General features: G+C 35.7%; 2 protein-coding genes across 7 annotated transcripts; one reads left to right on the plus strand and one right to left on the minus strand.

Annotated features, from left to right (window-relative positions):
- Positions 1-4,603: 4,603 nt before the first annotated feature.
- On the plus strand, positions 4,604-6,977 carry LOC120083618 (membrane protein PM19L-like). The gene is made up of 4 exons (XM_039039450.1): positions 4,604-4,875; positions 5,471-5,690; positions 6,546-6,591; positions 6,718-6,977. The coding sequence occupies exons 1-4, from the start codon at positions 4,749-4,751 to the stop codon at positions 6,802-6,804; spliced, it is 480 nt and encodes a 159-aa protein (XP_038895378.1). The 5' UTR covers positions 4,604-4,748; the 3' UTR covers positions 6,805-6,977.
- Positions 6,978-15,084: 8,107 nt separating this feature from the next.
- Positions 15,085-18,178, minus strand: LOC120083616. Of its 6 annotated transcripts, none has more exons than XM_039039446.1 (4): positions 17,769-18,178; positions 16,295-17,178; positions 16,117-16,212; positions 15,085-15,381 (listed from the first exon to the last, which is right to left on the minus strand). In XM_039039446.1, exons 1-3 carry the CDS (start codon positions 17,839-17,841, stop codon positions 16,126-16,128), a joined length of 1,044 nt encoding a protein of 347 aa, XP_038895374.1. In that variant the 5' UTR covers positions 17,842-18,178; the 3' UTR covers positions 15,085-15,381; positions 16,117-16,125. The 6 variants fall into 6 exon arrangements, with proteins under 6 accessions (XP_038895374.1, XP_038895373.1, XP_038895372.1 ...); XM_039039445.1 differs by having other exon boundaries at positions 15,085-15,384; XM_039039444.1 differs by having other exon boundaries at positions 15,085-15,425.
- Positions 18,179-21,936: the final 3,758 nt, after the last annotated feature.

Genomic DNA, 21,936 nt, shown 5'->3' on the forward strand with positions numbered 1-21,936 from the left:
ATTTTCCTGTCACCGCTCATATCCCCGATCGTCGGAGATCCTTTTCTACCACACACAATTGCTAACCAGATTTTATCGTGGATCTCTGTTCAAGCGTTCGAGCTTTGTCATGGATCTCCGTTCTAACTCCATTGACCGTCGAGCTTTATCTGCCTTCGTCAACAACTCCATCAAGTATTTGTCCTCGGTTCCAGATTTGAGCTCTGTTCACAACCGTCGTGTGAAGGGTCAATCACCAAGCGTTCGTTCAAGCATCCATCTTTGTTTGGGCGTTTGTTCGTTCATTCACCATGGATCTCCGTTCAAGCGTTCCAGCTTCACTATGGATCTTCGTTCCAGCTCCGTCGACCGTCGAGCTTCGCTGGCCTTCGTCAACAATTTCGCTTGCGGTATATAATCCAAAATCTCACAGTTTATTTCAAATAATCCATATATCTCTGAGTTTAGTTCAAATAATCAATATATATCTGGTTGATCCGATCAACGAATCTAAGGTTCAGATGGATGGACAACAGATCTAGGTGTATTTGTACATTTTTTCTTAGTTTCCAAGACATATGGGTTTATTGTGGATGCAATATCATCTATACTTAATGTATACTACTGTTTAAATATAGTTATTCTGTGAAATTCAACTATATATTGCGCGTATATATATATATATATATATATAAAACCTAGGCGTGACATTTTCAAAATTTTCAAAATTATGGTTTTAAACCCAAAATCTCAGAGTTTCGATTTGGTTACTGTATCGTCTATACTATTATTTAGATATACGATTGTTTATTCAAATAATCTATATATATATATCCAGGTTTACTTCAAATAATCCATATATATATATATATATGTATGTATGTATATATATCTATGTGTGTATGTATGTATATATATATATGTATGTATGTATATATATCTATGTGTGTATGTATGTATATATATCTATGTATGTATGTATATATAGATATGTATGTGTATATATATATATATGGACAACGGGTCTGGGTGTATTTATACATCTTATTTTTCATTTTCAATTTTAAATATATATGGATTTATTACGTACATTCTACCTCAAATATACCATCAAATATTTGTATTGTAAAGAAAAAAAAGATTACTATATATTTCAGAGCACTAGCTTAAGAATTTAAACTCTATGAATTTGGTTTGTTTTCTTAGAAAAAACAATCTGAACTTGAAAGGCTTTGATATTGTTAATCCATGTAGCAAAAGATCCCTACCCGAAAGTAAGCTTTTTCAAAGGTAAGATGAGTTTAAATTCAATTTAGCTTATAAGATAGACTCCTTAGAAAAATAAATGCTTTTCAGAAGGCGATATACCAAAGATGAAGGAGTTTTGAGAATTCTCCAAACTTATTTAGCAACTAAGGGTTGGTTAAATCCAATTATATCACGGAAATTAAACCACCAAAATCCTTAGGGGAGGCAAAGGGAATCCTATCTTTCTTTTCTCAATAATGAACCTCACCAAAATCTTTGAGAAACATCGAGTTATTTCATTACAGTGTTTTTTTGGGTAGCTTAAAAACACTCATGGCATATGTTGGAAAAGAATACTTTTAATCAATATTTCTCAAGATAAAATCCAAGGTCCGTCGAGAGTAATTTCAATAGGTTTATGATCGGAATTAATCCAGTTTAAATGGCAAACATAAATCTTTTTAAAAAGATTTTTAAAAAGGTTGTTTCAAAGAAATCTATCGAGTCTTTCCCAAATACAATCATTATTCCTTTTTCTATACCAAATGAACATCGGGCCAATAAAATCAATATGTCGAAGATTACAATCATCTAAAGCTATTTGAAAATTTTGAAGAAAATGGCGGTCTCTAGGGGGACCTCCATATTTCTCATCGTTTCTCAGTATATCATTTAAGTCATCCTCTATTAACCAAGGGTATTCATTATCATTACGGAGTTTACTAATTAAGTCCCATGTGAGGAATTTTTATGAGTTTCAGGGTATCCGTATGAACCTGTAAATCTCCATCGTAAGTCATCCCATTGTATATCGCAATCAATATGATTTTGTGAGTAAGAGCAGATATTGATATTGAAAGGATCCTTCCAAATGAAACATAAACCTCCCTTTGCACCTATGCCTAACAGTAAAGCAACCATCAAAATTTCCCGATCTTTTAACTTTGTTTGTAACTTCTTCATTGCATTTAGTTTCAAATATAAAAACAGCTTGAGGATTAATGCTCTGAATGAGACCACTCAAGGCTCGAGATGCTCTGGGATTCCGCAATCCACGAGCATTCCAACATAAGATTTTCATGGCTCCCATCAGAGTTGCACAATAAGCTCTGTTGATATATTATGTAAATCAAAAGTTTCAGATATATTGTCTACCCCTCTCAATTTTTTAGTCATAGAGTTTCCTGCTTCAGAAATTGCTTCCCTCTTTTGGGTTTTTTAGATGGATGTATCTTCAAAAAGAAGGTTGCTCTGAGTTTTTTTATTTTCTTTTCCAATTACGAATTTTCCAATATGCTTTTCAGGATTGAGCTACTGATTTTGTTACTGGACATCAACACTTCATTTGATCTTGCATCAAGGTGGCACGTTTTGTTTGAAGTTGACAGGAGTTCTGGCTGTTGTATGTAACCGGTAAATAAATCTCCTTGCTTAGTTATCACTTGATTTAAGTCAATAACCTCTTTGGTGGGATCTGAATTTTGTTGTAACTCACTAACCTTGTTTGGATCAGGCACCTCCTGAATATTTGATTCTTTAATCTTATTGGAAATATTTAAATTTGATGCAGGATTTGATGGAGAAACCTGTTGAAGATCTTTATATTCTCCTTCTTTCTGCCTGACGAGGGAATTTTTTCTTGTCTTTTGGAAGTGCTTTGAAACCTTAGCCAGCTACCATATTGGAGTTCCTTTGGTAAATTATCATTCTCCTCAATTAAACTACAATCTTCTACATGTTCGATATGACCGCAAAAATAACAAAAATCCAAGAGCCTTCCATACTTCATTTGGATCTATATACATTCTTTTGTTTCATCGTTGGATCAACATGCCTCTTCTAAGGGGTTTGGAAATGCCGACAAGAACTTTCGTTTGTAGATAATCCCAACAAAAATTTTCTTGATCACTCTCAACTTCAAGACATGTACCAATAGTATTACCCTACTTCTTTTTGCCATATATTTATTTTGGTCGATTAGACCAATTTTCGGAGTTCTTGTAAACACCCCAATTAAGAATGCTTGAAAAATATGAAAAAAATGTCCAATAAATAGAAATAAATGTTGCTTTGGTTAACGTGAAAAGGATAAAATTGTCCATTAATTATCTCTAAAAGCTTTCAATGAAATAAGGACATTTATGAAATATAGGACCAAAGAAGATTTTTCATGTAAAAATCCCATTTAGTTTTAGTGGAAAATAATTTATTAGTTTCAGACATCATTAACATTTTAAACTAAATTAAACTTTTTTTTAGCAAGTTAATAAATGACATATTTGTAGTTACTTTTAATAATTCGTAAAAAAATTAAAGTACTTTAGGTTTTATCTTTTAATATTATTTATTAAAAAAGACATGTCTCCAACGTGTCGTGTCCTACATTTTTAGAAAATGGCGTCTCTGTGTGTCATGTCGTGTGTGACATGTATGTGTCCATGCATAGAGAATTACAATATGTTGTATTGAACTAAAAAAAATTTAAAACAAATGACTAATTTGTTTAAAAAGTTCTTTAGAACTAAAGTATCCTATGTTAACATACAATCAACTTCACATTTTAGAAGTACATTGTTTCAAAATATTAAAACATTCAAGTATATTAGCCCTCGAATTCCTCGAGGAGCGGAGCTGCCTATCTTCTACTGCACTAACGCATCTTGATAGTTGGAGAATGAAGACCACGGTTCGATTTTCACAATATATGAAAATGAGTTATTTGTATACTATTCCTTGCAATCACAACACTTGCTCGATCCGTATGGAGTGTCTTCAAAATGAAAAATAACAAAATAACCTCATCATGTAGTGCTTGTCAAACGTTCCCATTATAAAGAACTAAATCTTTCGAAACTCTATTTTTTTTTGTTGTTGAAGAGGCTCGCTCTCGCTCCTTTGCGAATATCTCTACCTTGTAAAATTCCAAGAGAAAGGAACAAAGCTGCATATGAATCAGTAGCCTTTGGCTTCTTCTTCGGGACTTTCTTTGGTCTGGAAAAATGTCTTTCTAGCATCAGCCTCTGTATTGCTTGATTAATTAAATATTAAAAAAAATAAACCATAAAATATTTTTAAAAAATTAGCCTGAATGTGGATAATGGATATTGGCTCTCTAATTTACTTATTCACCCTAGGATTATAGGTATCTAGCCATTATATCCCCTTTGTCAAAGAATATCACTTTTCTTACCTTGTGCAGCAGAATGTACCATTCCAAAAAGAAGACTTACAAATGTTGGCAAAGAAAGAATTTTTCATCTCCTTTTTTTGCCTTGAACATGAAGCATTATCCTTCCCTTTACAACTCCAAAGAACCCTTAGACACTGCAGGCATAGCAAGAAAAGAACCAGAACCTTACTTTTCATCCCCATTTATAACCATCTCTGCCCCTTAACTTTTACTCACACATTACAGTTCTCCTCAAATCCCAAACTTTTTGGGGTCTTGATTCTTGAGAAATTCTTGATCTTTCTTTTCCTCTTCAAAACCAGCCTTTTGTTTCTGAAAACTCACTGCTCAAATGGCTAGTACACAGATGAAATCCGTTGCCACTTTGCTTCTGTTGCTTAACTTTTGCATGTATGCAATTATTTTGGGCATTGGTGGCTGGGCCATGAACCATGCAATTGATCATGGCTTCATCATTGGTAATACCCCATGCCCTTGATTAAGCTCTTTTCCCTTTTTTTTTTTTTTTTTTTTGGATATTTGTGAGTGTCCGGATTGGCTTATGTGCATCTCGACTAATCTCATAGGACAACCCATCTGAACCTACATCATTTAAGTGTTGAGGAAACTCGTAAGATATTAAATATTAGATAGGTGACCACCATAGAATGAACCCACCTCAACTAATTTCACGGAACAATCCACCAAATTCTACATCATTTGAGTTTTGAAGAAACTTGTAAGATATTAAATCCTAGATAGGTAGTCACCATGGATTGAACCGTTTCTCTCTTAGCCATTTATCAAACTCAAGCGTTCTATTTACCACTAGGCTAATCCATGATGGTTTCTTGATTAATCTCTATTCATAATCTATTTTGAACCTGGAGTCATTGTCAGCCTGTCTCAAAAAGATTATCTGCAACGAAAATTTTGATAGTACTGTAAATTGAAGTGTGTCAAACTTTGATGCTACATTTTTGTCGGCATATGTTGTCGTTTCCTGTTTCTTGTTCATGTTGGACGTGTTTCTATGTTGCAGCTTGCTGATGTTGCTGAGTGAGAATTTTGCAGGTCCTGGGTTACGACTACCGGCGCATTTTTCGCCAATTTACTTCCCCATGGGGAATGCAGCCACTGGTTTCTTTGTGATATTTGCTTTGTTGGCTGCTGTGTTTGGAGCTGCCTCAGCAATCTCAGGATTGAACCATATTCGCTCATGGAGTGCTGAAAGCTTAGGAGCAGCATCTACTGCTGCTGTTTTTGCTTGGACTCTCACTATCCTTGCCATGGGGTATGCCTTCCGTTCCTTTCTGTATATGTAATAACCATTATTCTTAATTTCCCCCCTTCTTGATTCTTTCTAGGTTAGAATTATGGAGATAATTGTACGGTTGGCCACATAGAATACGTTCCACTTTATAAAACCCAAGTTTTTTTAAAATCTTTTGTTAGTGTCATCATCAGCGAAAATTACGAAAACGACCTAATTGTGCACATGTGTTGGGCTATGAGCTCTTGACTCTCGCTACTATACTCTATAGATCCTTGGTTCAATTTCTCAATTTTTGTTACTCTTGCTTTTGCTCTCTTTTAATTAAAAAGTAGCGAGAAACGAGAGCGAGTAGTGAGAGAAAATGGAGAAAGTGAGGAGCAAGAAAACCTAAGACCTAAGGAGTGGGAGCAAGATCTCAACATGTGTGCACTATATTTTATTTCTGTAATTTCACATTGATATGTATGACATAAAAAAAAAGTCAAAAGAACATATTTTAAAGAAAATGAATCATATTTCATTTGAGCCTTCCAAAATGGGCTATTTGTTAATAAAAAAAAAAAAAAAAAAAACAGATTATGCTTTTTAAGATTTTGAATATTTGTAACAATGAGCAAGGATAAAGGTATTAGAATCTCTAAGCTCATGGTTAACAACGAGAACATATGTCTAACTGGATGATCTATACTCAAGTTGACTAATATTTTGTCTTTTCAAACGATGTCCCAATTGACAAAATATGGGTGATATCAAATCTTCGCCTAGGATTTGTATCTCAAGGGGGTTGATTTTCTAAGTTCTTTGATAAAATATAAGAAACAAGGATGACTTAGAAAGCCTAGACTGAACTCTGAGGTTTTGTTCTTTACGCAGTTTTGCATGCAAGGAGATTGCACTGGATTTCAGAAACGCTAGACTGGTGAGAAAAACAAATTTCTATGTTTACCCAATCTACGATTTCTTCTCACAAATTTAATCTAAAAGAACTCCAATTCAAAATATATTGATATGCCAAGGATTTACATTTGTTTTCATATTATTGCAGGTAACAATGGAGGCTTTCTTCATTATTCTCTCTGCTACACAACTAGTTTACATAATCGCCATCCATGGTGCTGTATCCACAAGATGAGAGTTGAATGATGAAACATTTCTTTGATTCATTGCTCATTTTCATTTGTCTTTTGGTGTCAATTTCCTTGGTTTTAGAATATTATTTTTTTGTGATCTGTGTGGTGTGATTTTATTTGTATGAATTGACAATAAACATTGGTTTGATATTTTATTTAAAGCTGGATTCACTCACTTTCTCTCTCAATTTTTATTTGTTGGATGAATAATTCAAAGAAACATACATTGAGTTATTAGTCCACAAATTAAATATGAGAGAAACCAACCAAATTTTATGATGATCCAACCATTTATTCAAGTTGAGGTGAACTGAATTTTACAATATTTGTAAAGGCTAACTAAAAAAAGGGAATTTCTACTTTGTTGAAAAAATATTGTTATTCTTTCAAACGTTACAATATTACTTTTGACTTTTCAAAAGTATTTTAAAATTAATAGATTCATTCAAAATTTGGAGAAAATTGGAACATAGATCGGGTGTGGCTGGCGGTGTTCAAGTCTCAATTTTCGTTTCAAGTCACAACTACACCTTTTTAGGTCTCAATTTGCGGCCAACATTAAAAAAATATTTCTACTTCAAGGGTAGTTTTGAAACATTTGTGAAAGGTTGAGAAATATTACAACTTTTGAAAGATTATGAATATTTTTTTTTTAACAAGGGGGCAAAGAAAAACTTTTTTGTAATTTAACCAATCTGTACGCTTCTATTTATAATAGACAAACTGTCGAAGTTAAAAGTAGATCCTAAAATCAAATGGCAAGTTAAGCTCGTTAAGTCATCCGGAATAAGAGGTTAGAGATTTAAACCTCTACATGTTGGAAAATCTCAAATCTTGATATCCAATATGTAAGATGGGATCTTCTTGGTGAAGAGAAAACAAAGCAGCATCAATTAAAACGTTTTTGGAATAATCTTAATTAAGAAGAAGCATAAGTTTAATAATTTTTATCGGAATTTTCTGTATGAACACGCATGCCTGAATACCAATTTGTCGTATTTTCTGTATCTTTCATTTTGTGTTGAAGGAAAAATGAAGCATGTGAGTACTGGGAAGTATGACAAATTGGTGCACTTCAACAGGTGGAATGAAGTGCCAATAATTATTCAATAAATGAGGAGGTTTTGAATTTAGTAAGATTTTGGAAGGATTTGTGCTAATACTCATTAAGAAGAATTAGTAGGATGAACTGAGCTGAGGACTGGAAAAGTTGAACAGTTTGAAGTGGGGATTAACCTTTGATTGATCTTATGGACAGGTTTTGCTAGCAAAGAAATTCAACAAACAACTTGCCTCATGTTTCAATGGAACATTTTCAAACCATTTATAGTGTTTGAAAAGTCGATTACTAGCTTTAGCTACCAAATCCTTGCCAGGATCCATCCTGTTTTTCACATCTAGCATTTACGACGAACTGAAGGGACCAAATGCAAAACAACCTTAACTACTTGTTGTCCAATAGAGTTAACACTGCCACTGCTTCCAGCAACTGTACCTCGTATCTGACTGATTGGCCTCAGCCTTCAATTTATTTATCAACAACCAAGGGAGAGTTCGAGAGTTCCCTACCTCTCCAAAACTTCTCAAAGAGAATGTTTACAAGATCAGGCAAAAAGATAATCACTCCTTCACTCTTCATTGTTTACATACTCCTCACCCTCATGCCCCAACCTCTCCTAATTAACAATATTTCCTCGGGCCCACCTTATAACTAACATTTCCCTCACACACACTCACCTCCTCTCTTCACACGCTTTCTCACATACATTAAATATGGGGCCTATCATTACCCGTCCCCCAAAGAGCCACCTTGTCCTCAAGGTGGAAGTCAGGGAACAGTTCATTGATAACCGAGGTCAGCTCCCATGTAGCGTCGACTGGCAGTCCATTCTCCAAACAAATCAAAACTTCCATAGCCCCTTCATCAGTTGGTGAATTACGTGAACCCAATACTTCAACTATTTGCAATACATACGTCAAATCTAGCGTAGATTAGGGGGAAGTGGCAACAAAGGCAGATTGGCCAATTGCTTTCCGCAATAAGGACACATGAAAGACAGGGTGGATGCCTGCATTTGGTGGTAAGGGCAGGTGATAAGCAACTTTCCCCAGTCGAGCAATGATCTGATAAGGACCAACAAATCTTGGGGCCAGCTTTGGGTGGTTATGCTGTGCTAATGAGGTCTGCCGATGAGGTCATAGCTTCAAAATAAACCCATTCATTCACAACATATTCAACCTCATGCCTCTTTTTGTTGGCGAGCAGGCACCATTCTTTACTGAGTTTTCTGTAGTGTTGCTTTCAACTTAGACAACACCTCATCTCATGCTTTTAATTGTTGATCCACTTCACTGACAGAACACAACCCCTGTTCATAACACGGCATGGGAGGTGGGGAGCGACCATAAAGAACTTCAAATGGGGTTAAGCCAGTAGAAGTATGATATGAAGTGTTGTAGCTAAATTCCGCCTATGGAATCCATTTTGACCACTGTTATGGTCTCCCCATTACAAAACACCTCAAATACGTCTTGAGGCCACAGTTCACAACTTCCGATTGCCCATCAATTTGTGGGTGATACACCGTACTCCGGTGTAACTGGGTGTCTGTAACCGTAAACAATTCTTCCCAAAACAGACTTGTAAAGATTTTTTCTCAATCAAAGCTTCTTGGGTAGCTGTGTAAATGCACGATTTCTTTAACAAATACAGCTGTCACCATGTGCTTCATAAACAGGTGGACAAAATGTGCATATTTTGATAATCTATCTACTACTACCATTATCTTGTCAGAATCATCAGATTTAGGTAAGCCCTCCATAAAATCCATTGTGTAATGTCCTCCAAACCTTATCAGGAATTGACAACACTTGAAGAACACCAGCCAGAGCTAAGGTAAAATACTTAGCTTGTTGGCAGACAACACATTCGGCCACAAATGCTTAGACGTGAGCTCTCATACATTGCCAATACACCTCCCTAGCCAAGCCTTGATATGTCTTAAGAGCTTCCTAGGCCACCGATGGAATTATTGTGGAACTCCGTGAGTAACAGGGGAATAATAGGTGATGTTGTCGGAAGTACAAAATGCCCTTCATAACACAAAAGGTCGCCTTGCAAGGAGTAACCAAGGGGGGTCTGTTGCTCGTCTCGAAGTGCTTGACAAATCTCCTTTAATGCATCATCAGCTTCAACTTGCTCACGGAACACTGTATATTCAAACCCTCTATGTTACTAAAGACCCCAAGTTCTATAGCCGTTGGTAATCGAGATAGTGCATCTGCAGCCAATTCTCCATTCCTCGTTTATATTCAATTCCGAAGTCATAGCCCAATAGCTTGAATATCAGCGTTGATATTCCCCGACAATCACCTGTTGTTCAAGCAAGAACTTCAAATTCTTTTGGTCAGTACCTATGAAAAAGTGCTGGCCCAACAGATATGGTTGCCACTTCTGAACTGCAAACACTATAGCCATTAATTCACGCTCATAAACTGCCTTTAAAGCAGTGGGTTGGTGGAAGCGCTTGGCTGAAGAAAGCCAGAGGGCATTCATTTTGCATCAACGCTTTCCCAACACCCACCTCTGAAGCATCTGTCTCTACCACAACTGGTTCTTTAAAATTTGGCAGGGCTAAACAGGAACTGAAGCCATCGTGGCCTTCAATCGGTGAAAAGCTTCTTCCGCTTTCAGATTCCACACAAAATTCCCTCTCTTCAACAATTGAGTAAGAGGTAATGTTATCAATCTGTAGTTCGCAACAAATTTTCTGTAATGTCCGATTAACTCCAAAAATCCACGAAGCTCTTTAATGTTTCTAGGAGTTGGCCACCTTTCCATAGCCACAATTTTTGCGGAAACCGCCGCCACCCTTTCCGCTGATACAATGTGTCCTAAGTACTCAATACACACTGCCCTACATTGCCATTTTTCTAAACAAATTGGTTTTCCATCACTTTGGTCAAATGACTTACATGCTCCTCCAATGAAGCACTGTATATTAGTATATCGTCAAAAATCGAATGCCTAGTCGAGTCCTAAAATTCCAATCTCCTCGAGATGTCTTCCTCCAAATTCATTCCCAACTACAAAACTATTCTTCACAGTTACCCTTTTGGGTTTTTGGATGTTCCTCCTTTGTTCCCAATCATTTTCCTCATCGATCTAAACTTGGTCCAAAATCTATTAAGTGCATTTTTCTAGGTTTTGCATCACATCAAAAGGGGTATAAATGTTCCCCAATTATTAGATAAACGTATACTTCAATGGATGTTACCTTCTTTGAAAACCAACATTTTTTCACCAAGTCTCAAATTCAGGGGGAGAATGTACGAGAATTCGAGCCATGGGAAGTTCGGCCTACCTGTCCCATACCTCCTACTCACATCATATCCGAAGTTTTAGCTCCTTCTCTAAATGAGCTACCTAATCCCGTGTCAGTACCACCTATTGCTTCTGAACTTGAAGTCTCACAAGATCCTGAATCTGAACCTTTAGTCTCACAAAGTCGAACTCCTATTGTTTACTCGAGAAGGAAAGAGGCTACCTTACAAGACTCTGAATGTCAACTACCTGAACCAGACACATCTTCTTTGAATTCCACTTATGAGAACATCACTTCTATGGTGCCTTTGATTGATGATACATCACTACCAATTGCTAAAAGGAAAGGTGTTAGAAGTTGTACTAGCCATCCAATTGAAAAATATGTGGCATATGGAAAATTAAATTCGTCATATAAAGCCTTCATAACTCAGTTGGACAATATTCAAATTCCACACAGTATCCAAGATGTACTTAAGGATCCTAAGTGGAAAAAGGTTGTAAGTGAGGAAACAAAAGCTCTTGAAAGTAATGGAACGTAGACTCTCATAACACTTCATTCTGGAAAGAACCCTGTTGGCTGCAAATGGATTTTCGCAGTTAAATATAAGTCAGATGGCAGTGTTGAAAGATTCAAAGTAAGACTTGTGGCTAAAGGCTTCACTCAATCATATAATATCAATTATCATGAGACTTTTGCTCCTGTTGCTAAATTAAACACTGCTCGTGACCTTTTATCTTTAGCAATAAATCCAGATTGGCCCCTTCATCAACTTGATGTTAAAAAATGCCTTTTTGAATGGTGATCTTGAAGAAGTTTATATGCAGGTTCCTTCTGGAATGGAAAATGAGTCTAGCAAATACTTGGTATGCAAGTTGAGAAAGTCTTTATACGGATTAAAACAGTCTCCTCGTGCTTGGTTTGATAGATTTGCCAAAGTTATGATTACAAGTGGTTATCATCAATGTCAAGCTAATCATACTCTATTTGTGAAATCTGCAAACAACAAAACTGCAATCCTGATTGTATATGTAGATGACATCATCATCATTGGAAATGATCTATGGGAGATCCTTAATTGAAAAGATGCTTGCAATTGAGTTCGAAATTAAAGACTTGGGAAGTTTGAGATATTTTTTGGGATGGAGGTGACGAGATCTAAAGATGGCATTGTCATCTCTCAACAAAAATATATCCTAGACTTGCTAAAGGAGACTGGAAATCTGGGGTGTAGACCGGCTAAAACACCTATGGATCCAAATTTAGGCCAAGACCAAATTGAAGGGATTAGCCCAGTTGACAAGGGCATGCATCAAAGGCTTGTGGGAAAGTTAATTTACTTGTCACATACCAGATCAAACATATCATATTTTGTGAACATTGTTAGCCAACACATGAACAGTCCAAATGAACATCATCTTAAGGTTGTTAACAGGATTTTAAGATACTTGAAAGATACTCTAGGTCATGGACTATTATTTAAAAAGTCATCAAACAGAATGGTAAAACTTTATCCTGATGCTAGTTGGGCTGGAGAGCTAACTGATCAAAGATCTACATCTGGATGTTGCTCTTATGTATGGGGCAACTTAGTCACCTAGAGAAGCAAAAAACAGTCAGTTGTAGCCAGAAGTAGTGCAGAGGCTGAATATCGAGCTTTAGCATTGAGAATTTGTGAAGGGATGTGGATTCAAAAGCTTTTGGAAGAACTAAGGATAGAAACTCAAAGTTCGTTGAAAATACTTTGTGACAGTCAGGCAACAATCAGCATAGCAAAGAATCCTGTCCATCATGACAAAACGAAATACATAGAGATAGATTGACATTTCATATCTGAGAAGGTCAACAAGAACATAGTGGAACTAAACTACGTTCCGTCTCGCTTACAAACATAAACTGAAGTTCCTTCTTCTTGCACTGATGGCCGAAGCTCAATTTCCCATGGCATTTGAAGCATAAGCCCTTTTCTTTCTTGGCCCTCATCTCTTCCTCCGTTAATCGACGATAAGGGGACTATTATTGCTCTTTCCACTATTGTCCCACTTTGGAATGATTGTTGTCGAAGATCCTCCCAAGTTCCGATTAGAGCTTAATGTAAACGATCGAGTGTTGGTTGATCTGATCGACCCACTTATTCCACCCGACTCGTTGGACCCAACCTTTCCCCTTGAAGTGTTTGACAAGCTACAACCCTTAAGCCTTCGTTGTTGAATTATTTAGTCTTCTATTAATTGGGTCATAGTCATCTTGGCCTTTAGTCCCACTGGGTTCAATTTCCGCATCTCACTTTGGATCTCCTCCTTCAGCCCACGCACAAACTTACTTTCTAGGGCTTTATCTCCCAATTCCTTCAATCTGACTAAATACTACTCAAACCGGCGACAATATTCCCTCACTGTTTTCTCTTGTTGCAGATGCATCAATCTCGCGTAACGGTCCACTTCATTCGCAGGCATGAATCTCTCCAAGAACAACACTCAAAATCAACTCCAACTTCCTATCGGTTTCCACTCGTCCTCTCACCGATACCAATCCAACGCCTCTCCCTCTAAACATAATACAACCGCATCCATCTTATCTTTCTTAGATAAATAATTGACGACAAAATACCTTTCAATTCGATGCAACCATTCGTCAGGGTTTTCATTATTTTCCCTCTTGAAAATCAGCACTTCAAGCTTCTGTAATCTCATGTCGAACAGAGGGACCTCCTTACTCCCAGGTGCGTTCTCTTCTTTCGCCGACTCTTTCGATGACGTCTCAACAATCCCTTTTCCTGTATCTGTCACCATTCGCTCCGACAAGGCCGATCCTTTCTCTATCATCATGGCATCCAATCACAACAAGATCAAGCTAATTGACCCCTTGACCGACTAAATTTCACTTGCCAACTCACCAATCTTCCCAGTTGCCTCATTGAGTCCTGAATCCACTATTGTCCGTAACACTATCTACTTCTCACTGATGTCCAACGGTTTCTCCTCCAATGCCACGGTTCTGCTTTCCATCTTTCCCACCATGTCCAAGATCTACTGCTCTGATACCAAAATTGATAGGCCTTAGCCTTCAATTTATTTATCAACAACCAAGGGAGAGTTCGAGAGCTTTGTACCTCTCCAAAACTTCTCAAAGAGTATGTTTACAAGATTAGGCAAAAATATAATCATTCCTTCTCTCCTCATCGTTTACATACTCCTCACCCACGGGCCCCAACCTCTCCTAACTAACAATATTCCCTCGGGCCCACCTCATAACTAACATTTCCCTCACACACGCTCACCCCCTCTCTTCGCATGCTTTCTCACACACACACACTTTCTCACCCCATAAGAACTCTGTATATTGAAGAACTATCAATATGACAGAGCTTTAATTCTAGATATCCTTGGGTTTTTCTTGTGCTTGTATCATTTTCTGCAGGTTAGGAAGCCTGGATACCTAACATGACTCCCTAGTTTAAGCAACATGTAGGAAAGTTCCAATTTATTTGGAAGTGCAATCAATAGCTGAAGCAACCTGGGAATTTGAATCAATCTCTTTCTTTATTCAGTTTGAGGACAGGAAACAATCTAAAAGGCAAGATATTTGATATGTCTTCAGTGCAAATTGTACAAAATGAAAGGAAAGGAAGATGAGGCCATGTGAATGTCAACGAGACGACGCCAATGATTGTTACATGATTAATTGGGTCTCGAATTTAGTGGGTATAAATTGAAGTAATGTGGATAGTTAGGAAGAATAAGAAGGATGAGCTGAGATGGGAGGGATTATAACTCCCCAGCTACTGAGAAGCTAAACTCAATTAGTTTTCCTTACTTTTGAATGAGAATATCCATTGAAGGCCGAACACATTCATCTCAGAGTTTGCAGATCAGGATAGCACATGGAACTTGAAAATAAACAAATATAACGTGCTGAAATAGAGCATCTATGGCCTGATGGATACTACCCGACAGATGAAAAAAAATATGATAAATGCTGCGATTTTTTTAACTCATTTAAATGCCCTTCACTCATAGTGAAATTCAAGTAAACTGAACTAGTTTACATGATCATACAAGTAATATAGAGTAAGTATAGTAAACTACGCTGCCAGGTAACTATGAAATTACCATCAACATAGGTCCTATCTTAGGAAATCAAGCATCACATGACAACTATAAATCTGTAGAGAAGTACCAGAAATTTCAAACTAATCAAAAGGTTTGCTTCTTTGATGAATTTCATCAGTGCACTGGAACTCTCCTGGGCGGTCTGCTTCTATGTTTGAAGTTCAAAATAATGTCAGTTCCAGCTTACTAAATCAAAAAATAAATAAACCGTTGGCACAGTATATAATATGATCGCAAAATGACATTAAATGAGTTAACAATAACACTCAATATTACAGAGAGAATCCCAGATGAGGAATCTAGCAAACCCAATCCCCTAGTGCCACTTGGGAAAATGTTATGATACAGATGAGATATACCTTTAACTTTAAGACAACTCAATAAGATAGTTGGCTTAAAAGAATAAACAAGAAAATAATGGGCACCTAGGAACAAAATATGTTGAAAATAAAACATTCAGCTTTTCAGGCTTTCTGTCAGCCTCATAATCCTAGCAAACATATTGAGACTGCAACACCAAAAGATGCATAGTGATTAAAAAAAAAAAAAAAGTAAACAAATATGTCAAGAGCCTGAAGTACATGGAAAAGAAATTGTCGATGAACCTTTATAGTAATCAAAACTTTACTCCAGTGATAGAAAAGGGGAATAAAGAATGCTTTCCAATTAGAACAGATGAGAAACTAATAAAATTACATAAAACCCTATCAAGATAACTCCAAAAAGAAGAAACGAAATTCAGCAAGATGAGCTCAGAAACATCTCTAAGGAAACAATAACAATACTGCAAAACATTGACAAATGCTAGTAGTTCTGACACATCACATGCAGTTGTTTGCATTATAGATGAGATACGCAATTCTTCAAAAGAACATACCTGAATTTATTAATCGGAGCCCTTCAGCAAATCAAACAATCCACAACAACTAAATATAGAGGTCCTCTGTGACATTAATGGAGCTGAAGCCGAAATCTACATAAATGATGAAGCATGGTTATATTTGATTTATTGGGACTTGCACCAAAGCACAACCGATAAAATAACTTAGCCATACCTGCTTTTTAGAGCATATTGGAATCTCTGAATCCTTAGAAATAGCATCATCTTTATTACCAGTAGCACCAACAGCAGGAGAAACTGAAGAAAGAAGCTTCTTTCCTTCCAGATATTTGAACCCTTGTTCCTTCATACTTGAAGACATCTGATCATTCTCCATTGCCACAGCTAAAACTTTCCCCCCGTTTACTTTTGGTAGTGAATCAAAATTAGTGAATGATGATGCTCTAGTTCCATCGCATTGGTTAGACATCAAAGTATTTGCATCAGTATCAGAAGCCACTAAATTCTCACCAGCTGCAACTTTCATGAGGCAAAATTTCTCTATAGACAGAGGGACCTCATAATTAACTGAATTAGGAACCTGAGTAGTTTCAACAGATGAGTTGGTGCACTCCCCAACTGATGCAGATTCATTTATCCCAATGGTCGCAGGTGAAGATTCATTAGGCTTATCATTGAAAACATTAGATGACAAATAGGCTTTCGCTTTCTTGTCAGTAATACTACACTCCTTAGCTGAACTACTGCTAGAGTTCTCGTCTTCCCTTTCATCATATTTCTTCCCAGATTTAATGAACTCGATGCTGATGCTTTGACAAGCATTATTTTCTGTGGATGTTAATTCCTTCTCAACTTCAACAACACCATTGCCATCAAATCCAAATTCATGGATAGTCTCATTGGCTCCTTGAATTCTTCCTGTTCCCAGAGATTTTTCCTCATCCACAGTAGACAAAACTGGTGATGCATCAGAATCATTATTCTCCAATCTTTCATTGTCCCCATCAAGCGGATCGTGACAATTATGCTGATTATAAATGGCATTGAGCTCCCTACTCTCAGAGTTGCTCCCGTTCTGACTTTTAAATTCCTCGTCTGCTGCAAAAGGTAGTTTCATTTACAAGTTACAAAATTAATTATGCAGAAAGTGATGAAAGTCGTCAAAACAAAGGGAATCTCATCTCCCCATCTAACACCCAGGAAAACCAAAGCACCAAAAGCCACTGTTTAGAATAGATATCTAACAACCAGATCAATAATAGATATAAAATTACAGATTTTAGTTCAACTACACAGATAAGTATAGATGGGTTTGAAGGGATTGCAGGTAGTGTGCAGGAAAAGTAGATGGCATAACTTCATTTAACCAAAACCTCAAGCACTAGAAGTAAAGCCAAAAAGAGAAATGGCATTCACAGCATAGCCAACAAGCAAAGAATGAGTCATCTTGAGGGATGAAAGCAACTCGATCGCAAAGGATCAACCAAAGGAATGCAAGATAGACGAATTATGAAACCCCCATTAATCCAAACTTGATAAACCAATGAAAAAACAAACGAAAACGCCAGAAATGCAGCCTACAAATACTTGATTAAAGCGAAGTAGTAACTGTAGATAAATTCCAGCGGATCATACTGAAAAATAAAAACCTAAACAACAACAATCATAGATACTTGACAAAGTATTACTTGATGAACTGATTTTAGCCTCCTTTTCCATCTTTTTCCTGGCTGCTTTTCGCTTCTTGACACCTGACGGCATAATTAGCACCTTTCTCGAGAGTGGATCAATGGGGTTCTCTAAAAGAAGCCAAGAAGGCGCCTATGGGCTATCGCAGCTAGTGAACGAAGAATTTTCTCCCTTTGAATGTGCAATTACGGAGACAAACTCTGTGAGAAAGAGGGAGAGAGAAGAAGGGGAGAGGGATGAAGGGAAAGAAGGGGAAATGGGTGGAATGGAAAACAATGGAGGGGGAAATTCAATGGGAGATTCGAGAAAGCGCCATTAGTAGAAAAGCAAGTGTGTTTATAAAGTAGAAAAATGTTGTTGGTTTGGTTGGTTCCATTCCTTCTTCTTCTTCGCGGCTCTCTGTTTTGAATGAAATAAGACAAAGACAACGCCATCATTTTTTCAATTTAAATTAAAGTAAAGGCAAACCCAGCATTCACTTGTTTGTTTACACGTCAAAGCTTTTTTTTTTTTTTCAATTTCTTTTTTTACTTGGAACAAAACTTCGAACCTCGAGGTCAAGACTCAAGATTAGAAACCTTCTAGGGTTAAATTATTTTAATTTTCACGTGGTTCCAATTTTAATATTTATCCTCGTTTAAAAGTTTAACGTGTACCATCTAAAGTAAGTATGTAATTACAATTACTATTGTAGTTCAAAATTTCGGTAGGGGAGATTTTTCATTTTTCTCCTATTTTTCGAAATTTCAAAATTTTCATCAATATTTCGATATTTTTATTGAAATTTCGATTTTTTTTAGCAAGCTATGCTAGCTCAATAGGAGTGTAATATGAATTTTTTCTCTTTTATAATAAAAAAATCTTTATTTTCATTCAAATATTTTTCTATTGAATTTTCATACCATTTTATCACAAACTTAAGTTAATGTGGGTTTTCTAATAATCTTCTCATTTTCTCTCAAGCTTTATCTACTTGTAGAGTTTTATGAAGAAATCGAATTCCTTGTGGAAGCATGTAAGTGTCGTGCAATTGAAATTTACAAAATAAATAATTAATTCTAAACATGCTTCTGTTGAGTGTAAGAGGAAGAGGAGAAAATACTTACCCTTGTAGAAATCTTTCTTCACGAAATTCCTCTCCAAATGTCACGAACATAGGAACTCTCTCCTTTGATAGAACAACATTAACAAGTAATCAAAACTCCTGAACATCACCACGCGACCACCTTGTCATTCTCAGGAATGAGGAACGGAGGATGTGAGGCTCCTTCTTGGTTTTTGGAATAGGGAATGAGAATGTTGAGAAGATGATAGGAGACTTTCTCTTGAGAGAGTTTTTCTAGAGAAAAAATTATTTCTACGTATTCTCCTTTATGTGTTTTCACAAAGCACAAGACGAGTGAAGGACTAACTTCCTCACACCTATACCTAGAGATGTCCATTTAACTCACAAGGCCCCGCTCTGAAGTGGGTGGGGAATCCCTAATTAGACGAGGAAGGAGGGAGTGGGGAGAAATTTTTTTCCATTGGCTAAACGAGGATAGGACGGGGAATATATTTCCCAACCTCAGCCTCATCGCCCTTGTTATACATATCTAATTTTTATATAAGGTTTTAATATATGTGTGTATATATATACTGTCTCTTATACACATCTAGATGTGTATAAGAGACAGGTATATATGTATGCACGTATGTATGTATATATAACTTTTTATTTGATATATTTATTTCTTATTAAGTAGAGATTAGGATATATTGTTGTAATATTTAAATTTTAATTTTTAGAAATTATGAAAATTAAAAATTTTAATCACATATTTGTCACATATAAGTAAGATATTTAACTATTTAAGAAAGAAATTTTGATATAGTGATTTAAGTTTAATATTAATAATATAATATTTAATATGATTAATTAACTAATTGATAAACTACATAATATGCATCTTGATCATATTAAAATTCAACTCTCTCTTATAACCTATAATTTTAATAAGAATTATATTTATATTAGATTTTAACATATAGTATTTATATGAATTTTATTCATATAAATAGTATTTGAATCTCATTCAAATATTTATCTTTTACATAACATATAGGTTTAATTATAAATCATATTTATAATTAGCTATATATTATAACGTATCAATAGACATTATAATTTATATCAATATAATTAATACCTTAAATTTTCTTAAATAATTTGAACAATTCAAATTATTCTAAAAACGTTTATTCATTGTTTTTATCCTTATTGAGCTAATAAAGGAACCTTATAGACCTACAAATTAAAAGCTCCAATGATACGAGATTGATTAATTAAACTAATCAACATTCATTAACTGTCGATCACTCCACTAAAGACTGACAACTACTGTAACATCCCAAGTTTTATTTGATTTTAGTTTAATTTTCTTACATTAATTGGCTTTTTTATATTGTTGAAGCCAAGGTTTGAGATCATTTGACGAGATGGTTAATTCAAAAATATTAATTGGGATATTTCAAAATTTGATTTTTGATTTAATTGAAATATTGAGAGAATTGAAATAGTTGTTAAAAAGAGAGAGAGAACAAAAGGGGTGTAAATAAATATAGGATTAGAGAGCTTTGACTTTCGTTATATATATGGGGAAATTTGTATGGATGACCCATTTTTTGGGCCCAAAATGTCAAATTACCCATTTTTAAAAAATAATGTCAATTGACCATCTACTGACATCATCGTCATACCAAATTACGTAAATTTCCCTCACAAGTACCTCATATTATAAGTTTGACTCTTGTCTGGTCAAACACTCTCCTTCTCGCTTTAAATTCTCTAGTTTTATGTGATTTCTTGTTAGTGTATGAATGATTTGACAATTTTCGCGACTGAAGCCTTAAATCAATAATACCTAAATACAATACAATGGTGATTTCTTTCAACTATAAACTCCATTTCAATGGTGATTACTTCCCTGGTTTTCGACGGTGTTTTGTTGAACGGAGTTTTTTCGAACGAAGATTTCCAATACTAAGATTTTCGGTGTTTCATTATTTTGAGTATGTTTCATTATTTTTGTTGTGTTATTTCTGGAAAGGTAGGAATTGAGCATTACGAAATTTTGTATTGGAAGAAAGAGAGCAAGAGATAGAACGAGAGTAAGAGAGAGCAAGAGTAGGAGAGAGAGTGAGATTAAGAGAGAGAGCGAGATTAAGAGAGTACACTTCAATTACTCGTACAACTTAATGACAAATGTTCTCTTGCTTTGTAGGATGACAGAAAAGTGTCTACTTATTCGATATGGAGGTGATTGGGATGAGAATGAAAGTTCGTATATTCGGGGCAAGTTGACAGGAATCATTGTGCCTATTACATTGAAGTATGAAGAACTTAAATCTCACATTTTCAGGGTTACAAATGTCAGTTCTTCAGAGTTTGATCTTATAATGATAGTTAAATATAAGCTTAAATATGAAGCCCCTCCATAGTACATAAGGAATGATGATGTTGTTCGCTTCTTTCTTTTCCAAGAAGAGCTTAGTAGACTTCAGTTATCTGTAACGTTAAAATCGAATCAGGACGAAAATATTAGAATGGTGTTTGGAAATGTGAGTTAAGATGATATGACTATGGACAGATAATACGAGGAATCATACGAGTTTCGTCGGGAAGAGAATGATATTCCATTGTCTACCAGCATTGTACCATCAACATTATCACTAGATAACGACCGCACTAATTCAGCAAGATTGAATTTAATGAATTACAGTGATACATAATTGGGCGGTACTTCAGTTGTTGGTAATGAGAGATCATCTAGACTTGATTATATAGATTGTGGTCATCCAGAGCAACGTTATGGTCCTTCAGTAAATGGTAATGAGCAACCAACGGGATTGAATGAAATGGATCGTGATCATAAAGATGTGCGTTGTTCTATAGCAGCTTCAGTGGTTCCACCATATGTGTCTTCAAGTCGTAGGGGGAAAGTTGATTATGTCTGATACCTCTTCATCTGAGACATACGTTGAAGTTGATCAACTATTTTTTAGTAAAAAGGACTTGAAAATGTGATTATTTATTTTGTCCATCAACAAAAATTTTGAATTTAGGTCAATAAGTTAACCAAATTTTTGTTCATTGTCAAATGTATTGGGGAGACTTGTAAGTGGAGT

Source organism: Benincasa hispida, chromosome 8 (assembly GCF_009727055.1).
Source record: "Benincasa hispida cultivar B227 chromosome 8, ASM972705v1, whole genome shotgun sequence".
In the NCBI taxonomy this organism is placed as follows: domain Eukaryota; kingdom Viridiplantae; phylum Streptophyta; class Magnoliopsida; order Cucurbitales; family Cucurbitaceae; genus Benincasa; species Benincasa hispida.

What these genes read in the sequence shown, in the direction of transcription:
- LOC120083618 (XM_039039450.1), top strand. Translation starts at nt 4,749, where the DNA reads ATGGCTAGTACACAGATGAAATCCGTTGCCACTTTGCTTCTGTTGCTT. An exon ending in TGATCATGGCTTCATCATTG is followed by an intron (nt 4,876 to 5,470) that starts GTAATACCCCAT and finishes AGAATTTTGCAG; the next exon opens with GTCCTGGGTTACGACTACCG. An exon ending in ATTTCAGAAACGCTAGACTG is followed by an intron (nt 6,592 to 6,717) that starts GTGAGAAAAACA and finishes ATATTATTGCAG; the next exon opens with GTAACAATGGAGGCTTTCTT.
- LOC120083616 (XM_039039446.1), bottom strand. Translation starts at nt 17,841, where the DNA reads ATGCCGTCAGGTGTCAAGAAGCGAAAAGCAGCCAGGAAAAAGATGGAA. An exon ending in GGCTAAAATCAGTTCATCAA is followed by an intron (nt 17,179 to 17,768) that starts GTAATACTTTGT and finishes TACCTTTTGCAG; the next exon opens with CAGACGAGGAATTTAAAAGT. An exon ending in CAATATGCTCTAAAAAGCAG is followed by an intron (nt 16,213 to 16,294) that starts GTATGGCTAAGT and finishes TCATTTATGTAG; the next exon opens with ATTTCGGCTTCAGCTCCATT.